General features: G+C 37.2%; 2 protein-coding genes across 5 annotated transcripts; one reads left to right on the plus strand and one right to left on the minus strand.

Moving 5' to 3' along the window:
* Nucleotides 1–418: 418 nt before the first annotated feature.
* On the plus strand, nt 419–11,573 carry LOC119692223. The gene is made up of 20 exons (XM_048625006.1): nt 419–477; nt 737–798; nt 1,025–1,081; nt 1,224–1,347; nt 1,690–1,778; nt 2,502–2,637; nt 2,971–3,065; nt 3,376–3,541; nt 5,848–6,011; nt 6,673–6,794; nt 7,323–7,488; nt 7,796–7,996; nt 8,166–8,390; nt 8,726–8,876; nt 9,417–9,556; nt 9,815–9,936; nt 10,063–10,183; nt 10,588–10,779; nt 11,108–11,326; nt 11,438–11,573. The coding sequence occupies exons 1-20, from the start codon at nt 444–446 to the stop codon at nt 11,456–11,458; spliced, it is 2,607 nt and encodes an 868-aa protein (XP_048480963.1). The 5' UTR covers nt 419–443; the 3' UTR covers nt 11,459–11,573.
* LOC119692222 (polyamine-modulated factor 1-binding protein 1) lies at nt 11,529–22,657 on the minus strand. Of its 4 annotated transcripts, none has more exons than XM_048625179.1 (19): nt 22,480–22,657; nt 22,163–22,260; nt 20,720–20,815; nt 20,532–20,612; nt 20,336–20,386; nt 20,139–20,244; nt 19,848–19,957; nt 19,430–19,580; nt 17,184–17,332; nt 14,618–14,748; nt 14,343–14,487; nt 14,086–14,268; nt 13,858–13,973; nt 13,533–13,780; nt 13,333–13,448; nt 13,122–13,252; nt 12,922–13,033; nt 12,414–12,653; nt 11,529–12,340 (listed from the first exon to the last, which is right to left on the minus strand). In XM_048625179.1, the coding sequence occupies exons 1-19, from the start codon at nt 22,532–22,534 to the stop codon at nt 11,690–11,692; spliced, it is 2,970 nt and encodes a 989-aa protein (XP_048481136.1). In that variant the 5' UTR covers nt 22,535–22,657; the 3' UTR covers nt 11,529–11,689. The 4 variants fall into 4 exon arrangements, with proteins under 4 accessions (XP_048481136.1, XP_048481135.1, XP_048481137.1 ...); XM_048625178.1 differs by having other exon boundaries at nt 17,175–17,332; XM_048625180.1 differs by lacking the exon at nt 20,336–20,386 and having other exon boundaries at nt 17,175–17,332.
* Between the last annotated feature and the right edge of the window lie 90 nt (nt 22,658–22,747).

Genomic DNA, 22,747 nt, shown 5'->3' on the forward strand with positions numbered 1-22,747 from the left:
CTAGATTCCTTTTCAGTTGGTTGTCGAGGAGCAATGATTGATGTGTAATAGAACTAACTATCATCCATCTGGCCTATCTACCTATATACCGAAGAGGAAAAACTGCACGCACAAATAAATTTAGATCATCTAGAGAGCTGATGTACAAGTGTGATGTGAACCTTCTCTTTCAGGAAGTACTTATTGTTCCTTGTTGTCCCTCTAAACTGCGTGATGGGAAATGGTCGACGCCAAGGAACATAATTAAGTTCTTCTGTAACGAGAAGGTCCACATTACTCAGAACAACAACAGAAGAAAGCTCTTTCCATTTTCTCTGTGGCTCTTTTTTCCATAAACTCCATAAATAAAAAAGTAAATAAATTAAATTGTTAAAAACTTGCGTAAATACCGTAAATAAAAATTATTGTGAAAATCCTCAAAAATCTATAAATAAATTTAAAAAATGCAATTAAAAATTCCAACTTCGGTTATTACAGGTGAGTTAATGTTCAAGATATTTACAAATAACATATTATCATCAGAAATTGAGGTTGCTGAAATAGAAATTCAGGTTGCTGAAATTCATATCAAAGGCTACCTATATTTTATCCGCTCAGCTTCCTGAGGGTTTACCTTTCTAAACATCCTTCAGCCCTTCAGCCTTACAACGCCTTTACTCCAGAGTAAACGATGCTTAAATTATACTTGAAAGCTAAGAAATAAATAATATAAATACTTATTGAAGTTGATAATCAGACAGAAGCCGCGCGCTGCGCAGCAAGAGGGCCCGCTCCAGGAGCACTCCCAGCCAGAGACAGGTGAGTCTCACATGAGTCCGTGGTAGGTTTGAGTTAAGACAAAATATGTAAGTACTTGTAAAAGTGGTAATTTTTATTCTCCTATAAGTACCTACCTAGGTCGTAAAACGAAAGTGCAGAATTAAGATTTGTGTCAATGTAGAGTGACCAACCTATACTTACTACATTTGCAAAATCCTGAAGTTTTGTTGTTGTAGGTAACTACTTATATTAGTTTATTTAACAGATTCCAGGAAGAAAGAAGAATGATAACAAGAACTGCCACAGCCTTTCACCCTCCATCGTAAGTAAACCAATTTCTTTGTTGGTAACCTCATTATCATTAAGTAGATACACAAGTGGTTTACAAACCAATGTGATCATAATCACCATTTACCGTATCATTCTGTTTATGAATTAGCAGTCGTCCTGTATTGTGATTTCAGCTCTCCAAAAGGTCATTAGTAGAAGTGGCCCCGTCAGTGTTTTCCACTCCGGAGAAGCCTACCTCCCCTGACCCTGACCTTCGGGAGTCCTCGCCACGAGATACCAGTGTGGATGCACCTTTAGGTCTGTAAATTTCTACTGTGGAAGAAATTTCTGAATCACTACACAAAAACTACGCTATAAATTACATTAATATAATGCGATATACCTAAGTACATTATGGAACCAATTATTAATGGGATGTCTAAAATGGTTCCTCTACCATATCAACCCAAATGAATAAAATATACCTACCTCTATCAGTGGAGTAGCCATCTAATGAAAGCATGGAAGGTTCTCTTTAAGGGTGACAATAAGTCTTGTCACGGTTTCCTGATGTCGCGCTACCTCATCTTGCACATCTTAAACTTACTAGGTACCTTTAACTACACTACTTCTATAATAAGTGCCTTGAAATTATTTTAGCTGACTCCAAACCTGCAGCCAAGGCGATGAGGATCCCGGTGAGGCAGCGGCCAGTCACTGCCACTAAAAGTAAAATAAGGCCACCAAAGGTAACCTTTACATTAGAAACAGTCTTGGGCAAGGCATAATGATGAGAACCCATTGTTGCGGTGCAGCGCCTAGCTGTGTTGTTTACTATATATTTTGACGGATCAGCGCGGCGACCCACCGCAGCAATGGGGACTCGCCCTAAGAAGTTGCTTAGACCCAGACTATGCCACGACAACGTAGTAAATAACTGATCAAAGTTTTAAAACTCCCAGACAAAAATATATTGAAATAAATGAGCCATAAGATCAAACTTTTAACATTCGAATCATTGTATGGATCGTGGACTACGAATTTATAAAAAAAAGTTCACCGACAGTTATAAAAAATGCAACTTGTTAGTTATGAGATGGGCCTGCGATTACCGAGAACGTGGGGCGGGCAGAAATTTTAAATCAAGTTTAAACATTCTCATGACGTCTCGGTATGCGAAACTCCTGTTCCGAAAATGTATATTATTGTTTATGTATAGGTAAGTATACTTCCTCATTCCCTCCCTTCCTTCTGAATACGAGCTGCAAAAGAAGTATAAGTAAACGGTTAAAATAACCGGTAGCTATAATAAGTAATCAACCTACTAGTCTATAATATCTATATTCTTAGTCTCGAGTTGAGACCACTAAGACAATGGGTGGGTGAAACTAAGATAAAACTAGTAGGTACATCTAGTGATACTGGGACCTATTACTAATCACAAGCAACTAAATTTCAAAGTACATTTGTAGATAATAAACCCAAGCAGTCACACGATGGAGTTACTTCTACCCGCCAAGAGGAATGTGGATCCGACCAGCGACGCCTCCATCCGAGACGACCAGAAGAAGGAGAGTGAAAACAACGTTACTCTTACCGTGAACCATGGTAAGGTTCAATTTAAATGTAGATTCTGATATATAAGGATCGTTTGGAAGGATAGTGTGGATCTGAGGAACCGGCGCTTTAGATCCACCCAAAGGTTGCCAAGAAGAAATCGCTTTGTAGCGACTAGCGATAAGGCAGTTAAATTAATCATGTATCAGTTCTATCTGTACGAAACGGCACGGGTCAGTATTAACGTAAATATATAATTGGTGGAAAGCTCATAAACAAGTTTATCGACGTCGATAAGGAACCCGTGCCGCCGGTCTAGCTGCTAGACGTTTAGGCGCAAAAGCATGCTCCTATGTGTGAGTTTAAACATTGATTTTATTACAGGCATGCCGCACACTATGATTACGAAATTGATGCGACAATTTGCAATTAAAAAGAGAGAGTTTTTAAAACTGAAAAGGACGCTAATTCCACAACAGGTAATTCAGCTTACAAATCGTATCATTATATTTTCTCTAAATCCTCTGTGCCTATACAAAAACGTCCAAAAAGCCACAATAAACCCTCAGTTGAAGGCTGCGTCCCCAGTAGCCAAACTGTTCGCCGCTGACTGAGTTAGCTACGCGGCGCGGGCGTATCGGTCTGGTATGCCAAGAGTTCAGTCTGCTATTTTTGCGTACATGTAACTAGTAACAATAAGGGCACAGTTTAGCTACTGGGAACTTTGATACTATACTTAAGTACCTACACATATATTTATATAAGTTGAAGAATAATCCTCCCCTTCAGAACCAGCTGCTAACCCTGCTAGCGGCGCTCCGGGAGCTGGAGGCGGGCTGCGGGGCGAAGGCCGAGGACGCGCTGTACGCCGTGACCGTGCTCAGCGTGGCCGCCTGGCCGCCTCATGATGTACTGCTACTGGTGGCGAGGGACGATGCCGTGTGCCATGGACTGGGTAATATATATATATACAGGGTGTTAAGGGTAGGGGTAAGCCGAAATAGTGAGTCAGGGTTTCATACTAAACGCCTGTTATTCTATTACAACTCTTGAAAAAAACTACTCCTCAAAGTGCATATACATACAACAGCACAGATCATTAATAACTGGCAACATTAGGCATAGATAGACTCATCATCAACGTATAGATGAACATAAAAGAGTAGAGAATCATTGAGGGCGTGGCAATCTAAGAAAGTGGCCACACTATTGTAGTATAGAAAACGGACAAAAGTATCACGATACTTTAGCAGAAAAAATCAAAACGAGAAATGTTTCAAATATTTACTACTTATGAAATGCCACTTTTTGGGGAGGTTTATGTTAAGAGATGAAATTAGTAGGGGAGAGGGGGGCAGTCTTGAATGAATTTCATTAAATCAAATCAACTGTACAGTTCCCCAAAATTGATAATGCACATAGAAATCTTCGCCATTGTTCGGCAACGGTCGTATTCCCGAGCGTTAGAAAACTTTTATGTATTTAGAGTGGTTAAGTGCATTTTCTTCATGAAATTTTAGTAGAATTATGTAATTAATGCTAAAAGAGATAATTGATTTATCAGTAACGAAATTTGATTCGATAATTCATAATATTCCATAATATTAAAATTTACTTCGAAAATGTTACAGTAGGTACTTTTCAAGTGTCTTACTGAAGCTGATGTAAAGATGGATGAAAGAAGGTTTGAATAAAACAAGGTTTATATTATAAGGAGAAATGGATTTCAAACACAGGTTTACATTAAAAAATTTAAATCTCAGTTCAAAAGTATTTACAGCACTGATTATTTCACATTAATAAAAATGTTTACATTAAAATCTCAGTTCAAAAGTATTTACAGCGCTGATCATTCACAATAATATTACAATTACAAACTTGGTCTTTTGGGTGTGGCTTTATTGGCAAAGTGAAGTCTATCAATGTGACGTATATTTTATTCTTAAATGTGCCTCATAATATGGCGTCGTCAAAAATAATTAAAATTGAAATTAAATTCACATTTGAAAAAAATAACAAGAACGATGTGTAATTGCAGCTCTTTATAATTCCACAAAAGTAATATTGATCTTGACCTTGAGACCCTTGACTGATCGATGACAGCCACCGACCGCGCAAATTGTTTTCGATTATGTGTCACATGATATTGACTACTATTTCTTTCGAACAAGAATCAAAATGCAAGTGCTTTGTTTAAGGCTCGACGATTCAATGATTCGGGTGTTTCCGGGAATACGACAGTTTGCGAAGATTTGCATGCGCATTATTAATATGGGAGAACTGTAACTTTTATTTCATTGTGTATTTCATAATGTTTTTTTTGCACTGAAACACGTGTTGGTTATCCCACTATGTAATTACTATAGGAGAAAAGTGATAGTATCACACATCGATATTTTATTACAGTTTTTTCTTGCTCAGGAAAAAGTTCAAATGTGCCCCGGCAATTCTTCTAAAACTGTGTTTACCGATTTTCCTGCAACAAATTATTTAATTGGTCAGAAAAACAGTGACTTGCAAATTATTATGTCTGGGGAATTTATACCGACTCTTACACATATTTTTACAATAGGTACTCTAACACGGAGAGACCGACACACATAGACACCTACAGCTGTAAAACTTATCGATACCCTTTTTGAGTCGGGGGTTAGTAAAAAAGTATCTAGACCTGATGTTTTAACAACATTAGCATCCAGACCCTGATGTCATGTAACATTTGACACTAGTATTTTCTAACCTCTATAAGAATAACAAATACACATTGAAAGGCATTCTATTACATCAAAATAGTACTTTTTTTACAAGAAATATAAGCAATGTATGTTAATGGTTAGAAATTAAGTACCTACTCACCAATATAAAACGCTGCTCTTTCATAAACATCGTATATATTGACTAATACTTCTCCAGCCTCATTCTCCGCCAAACATCGTAGGTAAACGCTGTAAATCATCTGTCTAGCTTCGCTGCGAATGGTTTTATTCATTTTCACCTCGTGAACAAACTCAACAATCCACAAAACTCCAAAATTAAGCAAAATTCGCTTTGTTTATATAGGAACAGGGCGAGTTTGACATTCAAACCATAGAAACAGACCACAAATCACAAGTTTTTTTTATTGCCAGGTTTAAATCTGTTTAGTTCCAAAAACATTAATCTCTACTCTTTTGTGTTCAGCTATAACGACAAGTCAACGTCTTCCACCAGGCGAAGCGCTACACATAATAAACCCACAATCAAGTCAATATTTCTTTCCAGCTCAAACGGCGATCAAAATGCTGACGTCCCAGCTAGACCAGCTTCCCGAGGAGCTGCACAAGCTAGGGGCTGAGCTCTGGAGACACGGGGACGAGCACCGAAAGCTGGCGCGGTACGAGCCTCGCGAGCGGAGCCTCGGCAGCGGGCCTTACAGGTCGTCTTCGGTGAGGATTTTACGAATGCGCCAACGCGAATGACTTTACAACAATTTCTTGTTTATGTACTTACGTCCGGAATCTCCTGGCCCTGTAGCACGGGGCGCTTTTAAGACGTGACAAGAGTTCTCCGTCGCAATTGCTCTTGAGGCTGCGCAATGTGAGTGAGCGTGATGCAAAACTCTTGTCACGTCTTAAATGCACCCCGTACCTACTAGCCCTTCTGGGCATACAGCGATTATCTGACTGGCAAATCTTTTCTCCACGGTGCCCTGCCCTAGTCTAGGTCTAGGTGGGTTTATGTATGTTGATAAGCCAAATTCAAATTCAATCTTTATTGCCATGCATCAGCCAGTTGGTTTTGTCTACTGGTAGAACCAGTTGAAACTTCTAATCAGGAAGGATCATTATTTTAATTTAAAAATCACTTAATTTAAGTTGTTATTGCAATTATTGTTAACGGCTAAAGCATGTGATTAATTTACCCTTAGGGCGTCTTGCACAACAAAGTTAAATAAAATTAAATCTATGACCTCTTGCTCTGACATTATACTGTCAGAACAGGAGACAAACTATTTAATTTTATTTAACTTTGTTGTGCAAGACGCCCTTAATCATTTTCGTTTATAACCTTTTATGACATTTGAATAATTACGTAAGTACTTTTCAGAATTACGATCAAAGACTAAAAGATCTAAAAGATGATGAGGAAGAGCAGAAAATGATCAAAATGATTGAAGCTGCTACTGAAAATTTCAAACATAAGATTTCTCGTTGCTTGACACTGACAAAGTAAGATTTTGACCTCCTACGTTATAGTTAAGTCCTTAGAAGTAGACACGTAATTATACCTACCTATACTTGTTGTTGTTGATCGTGTAAAGTACGAGTAATCTTCGCAAACTCGCAATTTAGACTATTGCCGTAAAACATTAACTGTGCTACCACAAAAAACTTTAAACACTGTTTAACAAGTGTTCAAAACTAAATTTGACAGATTTTGTAGGCGTTTGACAGCGGTAAACACCTGTTAAATAATGTCTAAGTTTTTGTGGTAAGGTCCTAACTACCTAAGACAATATCCGGCATTGATTGAACATGAATAAGGTCCAGGACACAGTTTTGTGTTGCTCCCAGGTTTATTATTGCCTGATATTAAAAAGGCAATAATATAATAGGATTTGTCTATTTATTATTTATCAATTAAGTACAAGTTATAAATAATAGCCATAGATAATAATTATAGTTGACAGTTCATAGACAAGTCGTGATGGCTGCGTTCACCTCAAAAGATAAAATAACATTTATTTCTCTACGCAGGGCAGCATGGTGCGACCGGGACGTGCTCACCAAGAAGGTGGAGAAGCTGCAGAAGGAGCTCGTGTACCTTCAGCACAAGGCGCAGGAGGCCCGTCTCGACGCCAGGATCAAGACCCCAAGATGTTCCATCTCCATGAGCTCTTCGCGCAAGGATTCCAGGACTAGTGTAGGTTTTGGAGTGGTGTTTTATGACTGTATGATGTCAATATGCTGACAGTGAATCTGGGAACAGGGGTGCAAGAAAGAAGGCTCTTCGAGTGACTTATCACGTGCTCCTTATATATCTCAGGTGCACCCTGGGCGCTTAGCGACTGACGCTAATCTGGCTGGCCTATAAAATCCAATTGTTGAAATAGCTCTAGTGTTTATTACAGACACCAAGAGATTATGACAACTTTGGTATTCATTCTACATTAGCTCTTATCATAACAGTCACATATCTCAATTCTCCTTCTCCTTTTCTCCACATACAGCTATCGACAGACCCTATCACCCTGGCGGAAGAGCTGAAGAAGGAGCGTTCTGCGCGGGAGGCCCTGCGCGAAGTGGTGACCACTGCCGAGAGCATGCTGCGGGTGGCACGAGCCAGGATCGCCATCCTCGAGAGACAGCTCAAGGAGTCCAAGCTGGAAGTCGCCAACTGCCAGAGGAAACAGAAGGAGCTGGAGCAGATTGTGAGCTTTCTTCTTGTTATTAGACTTTGTGCTAGTAAACAGTCATGAGGAGCTGAGTGCCGAGGAATATGTGAGACTGGCTATGTTTAAGAATGACTTCTTATGGACATTATAAACAGTAATAATCAACTATCTTTCTAAGGACACTCACAATCAAACTTTGTTCCAGTGTCGATTCCGTGAATCCAGCTACGACGCCAGGTCAAAGAAGTTGCTGGAAATGTCAAAGACTGGAGAGATGACTATCGAGACTCTATCCAGACAACGAGACGCCCTCGAGATAAGAGTGCGAGAGTTGAGAGAGGAGGCTGACGCGGCGACCCGCAGGGCTGAAGAGGTCACCAATGAGAACGCCACACACATACGAGTGCTGAAAGAGAAGATCGCTGATCAGGTCAGTTCCCATTCCCATTATGTATATCACGGATGCATGGTTAGTCCTCATAGACGCATCTTATCGGTAGGTACTCGTAAAAATTATGCCCTTTTTCCCCACCTTCAGCGATATGTTAAGAGGCCTATTTTATCTATTAGTCCCGCTGCTATTTTGCATCTAGAAAAGTTTTCGGGTGCTCCACACATACACACCCTTGCGAACGCTGGTCCGATCGCCTACAATTAGATATAATAGATAGGACCCTTCTAAAGTACCATTCATCTGGTTCAAGAAAAGCATTATGCTGGTAACAGCCAACCCAACTTATCTTGACCAAATCCTCACGCTTGCAGGAGAAAGTGATAGAAGCTTCCAGACTCCGCACAGACGAGCTGGACCAGCTGGTGACGGCGCTACAGACGCAGCTGGCGGCCGTGCGGGAGCGCACCGCGGACCTGGTCGACATGGAGAGACGGAGGTGCCTCGACTTCGTGCCTAGCAAAGGTGACTCTAGTGATCGTTACTTGGCCATACTGGCCATACTTTGGGGCGTTCAGAGAGAATGTTGAAGCTGACAGTCTAACTACGAATTGTAGATACCTTTTTATCAGGTGTCGCAAATACTTATGTGAAAGTTTATAACACATGGTATTTTTTATGCGAAAACTATGAGCAAGCGTATTTGCGTAAGACCCGATTTCACCATTCGCAAATAAGACAGAATAAGTCGATGCTTACTCTCGAGTCAATAGACGATTTACTTTCGTATAATCCTTCCCAACTAGCACCGTAGCGTTAAAAAAACTCTCATATCATCTGTATAAAGTTTCCATTCGAAAATTAAAGTGTTAAGACACAACTGTAAAAGAGCGTAAGAGAGTGCTCTAACTCACTTATAACCACGAAAGAGGATAATTTGATTATTCTTCAATTGTGAAATCGGGTCCTACGCGGAGACGCTTGCTCGTCAGAATAACGCATAATAGGTTAGTAAGTAGTCTACCTAATTCCACAAATTCCAATCAGTCTTCACAATCACTTCAGAGAGCGAGCCGTCAGACCGCGAGACGGAGCTGTGGCAGGAGCTGACGGCGACCCGCGCCGCGCTGGCTCGAGCCGACCGTGAGCTGCTGCAGGCCAGGCAGGACAAGGAGGGCTTCCTCGAGTCGCTGGCACGGATCGCGGTAACAATGCACTCTTGTCTTGAAACTACTGGAGGGCTTCTCGCCCGTTTGACAGAAGTTGGAATAAAAAGTGTTGTAAAAATTTTGATGGACGTCAATACCTCAAAAAGTATTCCCTCCTATTCTTTTGAAGGACAAAACAGAGCAAAAGTGATTTATTGTTACCTACTTAAGAAGGGGCAGGTTTCTCTACTATCCGGTAATACAGGTTTCCATGGGATTAATTTATTTTTAACTATGATTTTCTTTGCACTTCAGCAAGTAAACGAAAACGCTGACAAGCTAAGTGACAAGATGGCTTCTGAATTGGTCACCAAGGAGAGGAAGATAATGAGCTTGCAGCAGAGAATAGAGAGGCACCTCGCCAACGAAGCAGCTATGTGAGTATCATGTGATGCACCAGTGTCAGTAGACATTATAGGCAGCAGAATAAATAATCAACACAAACTGATTATCGCTAAACCCCTGACGTAGATTTATACATTACTCGTACTAAATAATTTCAGGACTGAAACCATAGAGAAGAACGATAGCCAAATAGCGGCGATGAAGCTGGAAATGACTCGGATGCAATCTTACAGCACCTACAACAAAGAAACGTTTGCCTTCCCAGAGCTGCAGCATGAAGTGAGTCATGTCTGTCACACTCACACTAGAAGCTTACTGAAAATACCTTTGTTCAGCCCCTTTCTACTTAGTTTACTTCCACTGACGATTATAATCATCCACGACTCCGCGCGTTATCTACCTGCGGCCGTCGTAATTCATAACCCACGAGCGCTACAACAATCATCTATATAGATGCTGTGGCCAATGATATTGGGGGCGCTCCTTGGACAGCCAGCGACAGATTCTAATCTGACTGGCTCATTGTTTAGACACGGTGATAAACCCTAAACATTGCTTGAAGATACTTAGTCACAATGTCTTGTGTCTCACATGCAAAAAGCATTTGTGCAAATTCAAATTCAAATTCAAATTCATTTATTGCATCCCTTCTTCCGTCTCCAATGATCTCTCATTCTGTCCAGCTAAACGAGCTACAGATGAAAGTAGATGCATTAACCCGCGAGCGCTCGGCCCTGGTGTCGGCGGCGGCGTCGCGGGCCCTACTCCTCGAGAGACATGAACGCGCCGCCGACCTGTTCGCCAGGATGACGCGCATGCGCCGGGAGCTGGGAGCCACCGTGCGCCCGGACAGCGCGGACGCGCAGCCGAGACATGTGAGGAATTGGTTTTAGATTTGACTACGAGACCACTACGGGTCGAAGCTCAGGTTTCGTCAGATATTATACTGTCTGTTTTTCCAGACATTGACATTATTTTGAAAGGGTTTAGGCAAACTGTTTGCCGTCGACTTATTTACCTGCGTATACCTAGGTAAATGTATACAGTTTGCTAGTTTAGTGCTCATACTTAGTAGGTAACGAGTGGTCAGTTTTTCTACTGGGAACGCATCCTTACGTACAATGCAGGAGTAGCGTTAAACTAGCATTTTCTTTCCAGCTGCTAAGTGCTCGCATTAATCAAAAGTTAACCTTCATCCGACAGACGTCCAGCTCACTAGCGGAGATCTGCTCCACGGCGTCGGAGAGCTGGTCGGCGCTGCGGGCGGAGCGCGGGCGGGTGCTGCTGCTGGAGCGCGCGCTGGTCACGCAGGGCGTGCTCATGGAGCGCCAGGCGCGCCTGCGCACGAGGCTCGAGAGGCACCGCGCCGCGCTCAACCGCGAGCTGATGGGCGCCAGGATGTGCCAGCCATCCGATGCTCGTGTTAGTATCAATAGTTTTGATGGTGATTTTGATTTGAAAACTTGGTAATGTTACCGCGCCGTGCTCTTGCTGTTAACTTTCGTAATAAAACAGATCATAATTTATTTTCAGTTGAGGCGTGGCGGCTTGTAATAAATTGTTCAGTGATTCAAGAAATATCAAATTAACTATTAAAGTGTATTTTAAAAATAAAAAAAATGTATTATTTTGACAGGTCATTTTATTTAAAATAAAAGTTTAAACATAATTCTTGGTTTAATTTAAAAACATCACACAAGATTCGAACAAATTTCAGCAAGTAAGCACTGAAACTTAGCACGCCTAAACACACTCACAACTGAAGGTACTCTCGATACAATGAAATCACCTCATTCTATGGCAGGCTAATTTCAGCATGTTTTTTTCATTCCTTATTCGATTGGACGGTCTTGAGGAGTCGGACTCAAGTCGGTGGAGAGTAGAGTAAATGTTCCTATCTGTAGGAAATTTTGATATTACCTTTCCACGTGTCGATTTCGAACACGAGCTGTCGCTCTCTCCTTGGCATTTAGAGTTTGCAGTAACTATTTTCATTGGTACTCTCTGTGTAAACCCGCGCGTCGGGGATAACTTTTTACGTCCCTCCATTTTGTATTCTGGACTTCTATTATTTGATAGTAATAAGTCTGGTTTATATTTTCTACTAGGGTAAACAAAGGAATTGGAGTCACCAGTTTGCTCGTGATCGTAGGGAAGTAATTCTTTTTCCAAGATTTTCATTAGATTTTCGATGTTGTCTTTGGGAAGATCAACGTTTTCTTGTAGCTCGGCGCAGAGTGATTCATAGCCCGCTATCCTGTCCTCAAGACTGTTGATTGTCTCACGGTCTAATTGCCTCTGCACGTTCATAGTTCGATTTTGCTCCTCTAGTGTGTGTACTATGGTCTCTAATTCTTTTATTTGTTCTTTTCTCTTTTCAACATTGTTCGTTAACGACTCAATTTCTATATCTTTTTCTGACAGTGTTTTGTTTGCCTGCAATAAATTACAACATAAATAATAATACTACTACTCATAAACTGTGAAGTACATAAATATATATTTTAACCTTTGTATCCATTTCCATTCTCATGGCTATGTCGGCTTGAAGCAATTCAATTATTTCATTCTGCTCTTGTTCTTTGTCAGATAATTGTTTAAGAACCTCATTCTTTTGTTTTAAAAGCAAGTCTAGATTATTGTTTCTTTCGACAATTTTCAAGCATTCAGTTTCCTTCTTTTGTAAATCATCGGTCAGTATTTTATTCTTTGTAGTCATATCCGTGATCTTTGAAATTTGTCCCCGCATCTGTGTTTATAAAGATTATTCAAATAAGATTAACATAACTTCTTCATCTAGTGCCGTCTCCTAGCGAAGGTTGGCAATCATCCTGCTGATTTCCATCTTGGGGGCACGGAACAATTCTTAGATGGTCAGAGGGTGCTAAGAATTTCCGGGTAAGCCAAGAAGATTTGAATATAGCCACTTCGAATGTAAGAAATCTCTACAAGGTCGCTAAATTGGATAAATAAAATAACTTAGCTCTCTTTAAATGGAATAAAAAAATAAAAAATACTATTTGGCGAAGATTGTTCAGATCTATGAAGTCCCCAATATCTTCTTTGAATAAGTCCATGTGTCGCCTTATGATTGACTCCTGATCTTGATATTTTTGTATTGTATAGTTCCTGAATACAGACAATACCAATTTAGCCAATAAATTTAAATCAATGGGAGCTATTCGTATGTTCAACATAAATTATTGTAGCATCTTACCGTTCTTGTATTTTGTCTTCTAATTCATGCTTCGCGTTTTGAAGTTCTGTCAGAAGCGTTTCCTTTTTTAATAGATCGCACTTTAGTTCATCTACTAATTCCGTCTTTTCCTTAAGAACTTTAAGGTCATGCTGCAAAAATACCGTTTGATGCAATTTAGTGCGGTTTGTCTTGACAAAGTAACATAATGACGTTGGCTTATATTTTTTACCTCATTGGAGATTATTATTTCATTTACTTGAATCATCTTATTTTTTAATTCTCTTATTTCCAACGTTTTTTCCTTCAAAGTTTCATTCATTTCCTGATGTGAAACTTGGGCTTTTCCTGAAAAAAAATACCAAGTTTAGCATTTTTATTTATTATTTTTGTAATAAATCTATACGTCTACTTAGTTATTATATCACGTACGTAGTTCTGCATCTTTTTCTTCCAATTTTTTAACGTAGTCTTCCAGCTGTCTCCTTGTTAGAACTAAATCTTCACGCACTGATTCCATTTCTAACGCGATCTGATTCTTGTCATCATTACAAACTTGCAGCTTCTCTTCGGTCTCTTTTAAATTATTTTCAATACTTTTCTGGTTGTTTTGCATATCATCAAATGTAGTTTTGTAATATGCCATTTGTTGTTCTCTTTGATTTTCAAGCTCATATTTCCTGAAAAACTCATTGCATTTATTTATGATAACTACAAAAAGACCATATTGTTCTTAATTTTCGTTATGAAAACTTACTCAATTTGAAGCTGCTCACGAGCGCTGGCAATTTCTTTCAGGTGAACGGTGTTATCCTGTATCGACTGCCTCAGCTTGTTCAACTCTTTGTTGAATTCTCTTTGCAAATTCATGTTCTGGTGATAAAACATACAATAAACTATTATTTACCTTCCAACCAACCTAAATTACTAAGTACTGCCTCATAGTTTTTTAAGAAAGTTAAAATGATAATATAAAGTAGTTTACTTGTTCCTGGAGATCATGAACCTTCTCTTCCATGTTCCAGGCCACGGACTTAGCGTCATCCAGTTCAAACTCTAGCTGAACTACTTTCTCAGTTGCAGCTTTCAATAGAACTTCCGCTTTCATCAGTCTTTCTTTAATTATGTTCTTTCTGCATTTTTCTTCTTTTAATTCTTTTTCTAAGTCCTAGATAGAAAACGTTTCATTTACTTAAAGTTTTTCTATCAAATAAAGTTAATTACCTTTTAATTTAAAAATACCTCAGTCTTTTGCTTAGCACTATAGACGCGATGATTCGTTTGCAACTGCTTCCGAAGGTCTGCTGTCTGTGAGTGGAGTTCCGTTAACGCTGAATTCAATTCCTCATTTCGCAGCTGCAACGCCATCGTGTCGTGTATGCTCTTCCTGACAACAATGACACCATGATGATTTTAATAGTAAATATAGCAATATCCTATAGTTATTATAGGTACATGTACTTATCCACTTATTAGAATATAATAAATAAATAATTTTGAGTAATGCTTGGGCTTACGTGATGAAGTCCATTACTTCCTTAACTCCATTATCGAAACCAATTTTAATAGCTTCCATATCCGCCTCGAGCTTTTTACTACCCAGCGTGAATTCATTTATTTTTCTTTTAAAAGAGTTTAATTTTATACCCTGCACCAAAAAAAAAACATAAAAAATAAATCGTAATACAACCCGCGCAAAGTTTCTAGACACCTGGCCCAAAAATCTACCCCACTCCCTCTTCCCCGCGTGATGCCCCGCTCTCGTCGTTTTGTAGCGTTAGCATAAGAATTATCAGACGAATAACAATAAATGTTTTTTATCGATTATGAAAGTTACAAAAAATATAGGTTGCAGTCTTTGGTAAAAATTAAAAGGTGGTGATATGTTATATCACCACCTTTTAATTTTTACCAAAGAGGGCTACCACACTAGGCTAGGCCTGTGACGTGGACAGCCAGGACTTATACAGGGTGTTGCAAAAAGGGTAACTAAGCCGAAACCTACAGAAACTTTGTTGGTCACGTGACTATTTACCATGGAGAATGATTTTTTGAAATTCTGATTTCATTTTCGGGCAACACCCTGTATAAACAAATATTTATACATGTTATTACAATATAACAAAAGTCAGGTAAGTATGTTTTTCGCATGCGGGTTTTTTGATAGCCAGAATAATTTCAAATATTGGGGCGCTACATGTATATTATGTTTACGTTCTCGCAACAATTTTCTTTATAAAATTGGTACTTGAGGAATTATAAAAATTTATAACAACGGATGAAAATTTTATGTTTTTATTTTTAGGTGTTGTAATATATTTTGAGTAAATGAAATAACACCGCTATAATCTATAGTTATTAAAATCTATTGTGTAATTACGGTATTATTAGTACTTATTTAATAAAATGAAAAAATGTGGCGGTTAGTATGAATTAATTTCTGTTTTGTTCTTGGGGCTTCAATAATTAATTAAACTTTAGGTATTCTTTCAATTTAACGTATTTAAAGGAAAGCCACAGTCTTCTTAAATGACATTATCAAGGGAAAAAGGTCGTATATTCTTTAGAAATCAGTTAGAAATTCAATAATGTCTCAGTTTTGTTACCACAGTCAACAAATCAAGAGTTATTTTTAATGCCTGAGGCGTAATTTAAACAACAACACATTAATTACTTTTACAAAGGTTGGGGAATAAATAATATTAAATAATTAGAAACAAATAAATTATAAAAGTAAAGAGTTTTAAACAAAATAGTACAAAATCTTCGAACAAAATGCAGGGACAGCTACAAAACGGACGGTAACAAAACTGTTGGGCTTGGTTTACATGACACCAGCACAAAATTTGAACATGATGAATCTAAAACATGGGCCCAATTTTACATGAAATTCACTTCAAACATCTTCATAATAGGTTTAACTCTAAATTGGGTTATATCGCTCGAAAAAACACATTTATAACAAAAAAAAACAATAAATAAACAGTCATAGCAATCCGACAACCGTTATTAGAGTCGCCATGTAAACCTGTCGATTTTGTTACTTTTTCGTTTCATCTATATGTTACCGTACCCTCAGTAACAAAACCGAAGTAACAAAACACACCCACCTAACCTTTGAAAAAATATATTAGCCGTTCAGTTACTAGCAGTGATAAACCAAATACCACAATTTGTTTAGCATTAACCATGCCTTTTAATATTAATTTATCGAAAGAAATGTGTTAATAAATAATTGATTACGGTAGTAACAAACCTGACGACAAATTTGGTCACAGTTCGACCGGTAATAAAGACAGCCTCACTGAGCAACCCACGGAGGCGTTTTTCAATTTTTTAAGCCGGCAATTTCTAATATCTTAGTATTGCCATATTTTAAAACCGAAAAATAAGCATTTGGTAAATTTTCTTTTGGAAAAAGTGCGGTAACAAAACCGACATTTCCGGAAGTATCAAAATCAGGGCCGCAATTGTTTTCGATTTAAAAATATCAAAGGGCTATTATTCGCACTTTTAATGATGTCAAACGATAATTATTTAGTAGATCTTCCGTAAAAACCACTCCAAAAGTTCGGCTACGTAGTAAAATTTTGAATAAATTGAGCTTAAAGTTGCATTTTATGCTGGGGACAGGGCAAAATCGTGGGTCACGACTTGTTAAAATATTTTTGTAAAATTCAGTTTAAGCAGAATTTAATTACATTTTAGTTTTAAATATAGTCAATTAGTTATATTTTCAGTTAAAAGGCATTGTTTTCCAATATAAGAAAAGAAATCCCTGCAAATAAATAAAGAAGTTGAGGGACATGCCAAAGTGGCCGTTGTTATAAATTTTTATAATTCCTCACTTACATTAAAACTGCACAGTATGGCGAGGTTTATTATTTTTCCGAGCTTAATTATAAAAATACTGATAGCAAAGAGCATGAAAAGAAATATTTTTGGTAATATCAATATTACTTTTTTGCACTCAGTACTAAAGACAAATGTCATTTAACCCAGGTGTCTAGTTATCTCGCCCGCCTAGTACTTAATATAATTATTATCACTTAATCAAAAATTATGTATACCTACATATCTTACCTTCTCATCATTCTTGATAATAGTACTCATCCAATCAATGATTTCATTCCTTTTCAGTAAAGCCATGTTACAGGCCGCTAGTATGTCATCATGCACTTTGTGTAACTTATCCATATCAATTAAAGAATTCACATTTATCAAGTCTTTTCCTGTAAATAGAGTAAAATTAATGAGTCACTTTCACACTAGTTTTAATTCTCAAATTATATTTTATTGCTTATGAATACGTAGGTACAGTTCTCCCATATTAATAATGCGCATGCAAATCTTCGCAAACTGTCGTATTCCCGGAAACACCCGAATCATTTCTTAAACAAAGCACTTGCATTTTGATCCTTGTTCGAAAGAAATAGTAGTCAATATCATGTGACACAAAATCGAAAACAATTTGGGCGGTCGGTGGCTGTCACCGATCAGTCAAGTCAAGGGTCTCAAGGTCAAGATCAATATTACTTTTGTGGAATTGTAAAGAGCTGTAATTACACATCGTTCTTGTTATTTTTTTCAAATGTGAATTTAATTTCAACTTTAATTATTTTTGACGATGCCATATTATGAGGCACATTTAAGAATAAAATATACATCACATTGATAGACTTCACTTTGCCAATAAAGCCACACCCAAAAGACCAAGTTTGTAATTGTAATATTATTGTGAATGATCAGCGCTGTAAATACTTTTGAACTGAGATTTTAATGTAAACATTTTTATTAATGTGAAATAATCAGTGCTGTAAATACCTACTTTTGAACTGAGATTTAAAAAAATTAATATAAACCTGTGTTTGAAATCCATTTCTCCTTATAATATAAACCTTGTGTTATTCAAACCTTCTTTCATCCATCTTTACATCAGCTTCAGTAAGACACTTGAAAAGTACCTACTGTAACATTTTCGAAGTATATTTTAATATTATGGAATATTATGAATTATCGAATCAAATTTCGTTACTGATAAATCAATTATCTCTTTTAGCACCAATGGACAACATTTCAAAAAACTAAAGCTGCTATAAATCGAAAACCATTTCGAGATTTAGCTCTAAAGGCTACAAAAAAAATGTTTTTGTATTTTTTGGATGTATCATTTTCGAGAAAATGATAAAATAGTAAAAAAGTGCTGATGACGTCATGCATCAGGTGCGATGCATTTTGATGATGAAAGCCTATAGATTTAAAAACAAAGTAACTGTCACTTTCATTTTTGATTGACGTTGACGTTTTATCGTGACGTTGTTGTTTATTTGGGTCATTTTCATTAATTCTGTTCTGACACTTTCTGACTATTTTTTATATTTATTATTAAGAGATGACCTCTATATAATATGTCCCAGAGCATGCCACCGCCTACACAGCTGAAAAAATGCTTCTGCTTATTTTTTACATGATAAGTACCTACTTTCATCATCAGAAATATCAAGGTTATTTGAAAATGACCCATTTGTTGGTTGGCATGTAAACAAAGTTTAAATGTCACTTGTCAGTGTCATTTATGTTTTTTTGCGAGACTCAGGCAATAGACAAAAATAAAAATTGAGCTTAATATGTGACGTCACGTCCGGTTTTAAAATAATTAACTTTAAAGTTAAAAATAACATGCAAAAATTTATGCATATACAAAATAAAAAAATACGGGTCCCCTAATTTTCTATAAACTTTCCGAATAACTAATAAAAATATAGGGTAAGAAAATGAAATGTTGTCCATTACATAATTCTACTAAAATTTCATGAAGAAAATGCACTTAACCACTCTAAATACATAATAGTTTTCTAACGCTCGGGAATACGACCGTTGCCGAACAATGACGAAGATTTCTATGTGCATTATCAATTATGGGGAACTGTACCTAATATGAATTGGACGAATTAAACTATCATAAACAACTGCTACAAGTGAAATACCTAAGAAGTAGGTACATTTTAATTTCATTCATCAATGTTAGAATGTCGGAGGGCAAGATCCACTTCGGGTCGCTGAGCCAGCGGAGTGAGTGAGTGAGAATGTTAGAATAAAATGTCACGTCTTCACAAGAAATTTAGTACCTACTTATACGATATTTTGTTGAAAACCTATCTAAAGCTGCTTTTCCACCATAGGTAGGTATACAACTATTCTACGTTCATAATATTTTCATTGGTCCACAAGCACTAGCAGGAACGGATTTCTTCCTCATCGTCGCCGCATCGCTCCATAGTCCATCGCAGGTGGACAGGCACCCTAATAGCCAACCTGTAGTGACGTACCGCAAATTTCCATGACCTGTGCGGGGGTCAAGCTGGCGACGTTCATGACCCTGAGGTCCTGCGCGGGCGGCATCGGTGCCGGCTCCAGCCCCACGGCACACAGCCTGTTGTGTGCGTCGCGGAGGCTCGCGTACATCTGCATTATGTCTCGCTGCAACGTTTAGACGCCATTTTATTTTAGCTTCTTCAAATTCACATTCGTAAAGAAAAGATTTATGTACTCACTCATTTTTACTTCAGTTCTTTATTTCTAAACAACATTTTACTGGTCTTGAACATCTAGTTACTTAAGTATTATTAAATTCTTAAACTTTCCTCACAAGTTCATTCCATTGCTATAGGTTCGATGAAGTGTCCTTTATCATAATGACTAAGATTGTACTAAGTACCTACTCATTATCAGTATACACCCACTGACCTGACTTGTGTTCAAATCTGTTTTCATCTGCTCATACTTTGTTAGTTTTTCCTGCCAATTTATCTGCAGTAGTGATATTTCATCTGTTTCAGTAAGAACCATGTCTCCCGCTAAAATTGCAAAGGCTTTATTATTATTACCGTACCGAATGCTGAATAAGTATCTTTACATTCATCATAATTTGCACATGATATTAAGTAAAAACCTGCGTAGGTAATTATTGGATAACATATTATAGTAGATTCAAAATTTGTTAGGTATTATGTATATAAATAGTGTCTTCTAACTCACCGTCTGCATCTGTCTCATGTGAGCTTTTATTGGTACTGCTTATCAGACTATTCTCCTTTGAGTAATCGCCTTTTATTTCAGCCTCTTCAAGTTTTTTGACAGTGACCTGAAATCCAGCCAAAGTGATGCAATTTTAAAATATACCTAGACCTAAGTAAAGGAGTTTGGATTCCATATACACTAAGGTCACTAGATACCTGATCTGGTAATCCACTGGGCTTGTGAGAGATCCCATTTGTTACTTTTTTCTAAAATGGAGATTAAAAAAATACATTATTTTTAAAATGGTCAGAAGCGACGCCACCACGCTATTGGATTTTATAATGGGCACATTTATCTACTAAGTGAAGTCTTTAATTATTACCCACTTGCCATTTCAAGGGTCAAACTCACCCGCATCACAGGACCTTTTGGAATTGGTTGAGCTCTGGTGCAATCTTGATGTGCCTTCCTACTTTGTGGACCCGACAGTCTCTGGAAATTAGGTAAGTAAGTATAATAATAGGAATAAGCCATGATCATCTTCACAATCTCATAATCTAAGTACTTAGTAAGTATTATAAATAGTTAAAATTCCTTACTCTGTTAATTTTTACAGTTGATAGTTTGTGCCTTGCTTTATGTGTTCTTTGTGAGTTATTTGAGCCAGCTTCTGACCGAGATGCTGACTTAGAACGCTAAAACAGAAAATGTAATATTTTTTAAAGGGTAGCAATAAAACGAGTGACTGTAAATTACAGTTCTAAGTGTCAAAATTAATTAATTTGGGTTATAGAATTACTAAGTGAGCGACTGACTGCGAGTGACGAGAAATCAACAGAACAGCAACTTACAAACATTAATTTGAGTTACTTAAAATACAAAATGAGCAGCTTCATAATATTTGAGCGACCTAATATTTGTTTGAGTGTCAACGTTACGTCCTGCATTTTTTTCAATATTTGGCAAATGTATTTTTTATACTGAGCGGCATTTTATCTTAAATGAAGTGTTTCGAATACAAAAACCACTTTGAAAAATACACTAATGAGCAGAGTATAATGAGCTCACATATAAAAAATAAAAATAATATGAAATAACTATTTGAAGAAACACTATTCTATTAGTTGAGAAATTTTATTATTGAAATATAAGGGTAATTAAATAAAACAATGTACTCCATAAAAATTAAGTAATATCCATGCATTTATTTCAATAAAATGAACAAAAATTTAAATAAGACGCTTCAGTCAACTAAAAAAAAACTTGTTATTAATACTAAGAAACATTGATAGGTATGAGGAGCCCTACTACTCATCGTCACTGCTGGTAAATAAGTGCGGGCTTGGACTTATTGGGCCGGCCTCGTTTTTTTTTTGTCCAATGGGTATAATTTTGCTTCCAGTGGTGGTGTTGTTAGTTTGAGCCGAATTGATAGCCCCAAAACGTGTTTGCATACATATCTATTGAAAAATTCGGGACAGTCGCACGATCCTTTTTGCCAGTGCATTTAAAAATCTGTAGTTTTCATTAAAAAGCGTATCAAAATAAAAAACATAAGCCCTCAAATAGAATATCAGTATCCAATAATAATTAATAAAGCAGCATACAAAACTTTGCTCAAAGTGAACTTTTTAGTAGTTCGCTAAGTATAACCTCACTTAAAAAAATCGAATATATCTTAATATTGAAGTTGCCCTCTCTGTATTTCCAGTCGCTCACTTAGTAATTAAGTCGCTCGGATAAAATTTTAATATCTGAAATGGATTTATCACAGTCCACTTTTTGTAAGCTCGTTCTGGATTTTATTATAAATCAATATTCGTCGTCAGTTTAGTTAATTTTTCGCTTACTCAAATTCATACCGCTCAAGTTATTAAAACAGTATATCATCATCAGTCGCAAAGTTTTTTTTTGTTCGCTCGTTTTATAATTCCCCTTTTTTAAAGCTAAAATGCCCTCTAAAAATGGCGCGTTATTACTTAATACTATTTATTACAAAGTATGTAAGTCATTATTATTATGTAATTTAAAAACTTAGTTACCGAAGAATTGGAATAATTATGAATGTAGCCTTTACGGACCATCCTTATTCGTTGAGGAATTCGACTCACATTTCTAGATTTAGCATCAAATAGGGGTTCTGAAAAATTATAAGGAAAAGGTTAAATCCATCATTATAATATTTGCCGGTAGTCCTTCCTACAGGTTTTAAAATACTTACAGGTTTTAGGACACTACGGACTAGTACGGACCCTAGGAACCTTACACCATTATTGATATTTTTCAAGAGCATGGTGGATATTAAGGATTTATATTATGGAGTTTATCATTTATATGTATTATGCGGATAGGTACTTACTTATAGGTACTATCACTGTTGTTGTTCCATGATCGTTTTTTACTGACTGCGGCATTACGTTTGTAGCAAGTTATACCTACCTACTCACGTTTAAACGACTATAGTTAATTAAGTAAAATCTTCTGTGTTTAGGTACTAAAATTTAAACTTGAATCAAAATCAAAAGCATAATTAAAGTGACAGTTTAATGTTTTTATCCATAAGTTATCCATCCAGGGATCCATAGAGGGTTTCCTTCTGTCATGTCCTTCTTCCTTGGGTTAATCCA

Source organism: Plutella xylostella, chromosome 13 (genome assembly GCF_932276165.1).
Source record: "Plutella xylostella chromosome 13, ilPluXylo3.1, whole genome shotgun sequence".
Lineage (NCBI taxonomy): Eukaryota > Metazoa > Arthropoda > Insecta > Lepidoptera > Plutellidae > Plutella > Plutella xylostella.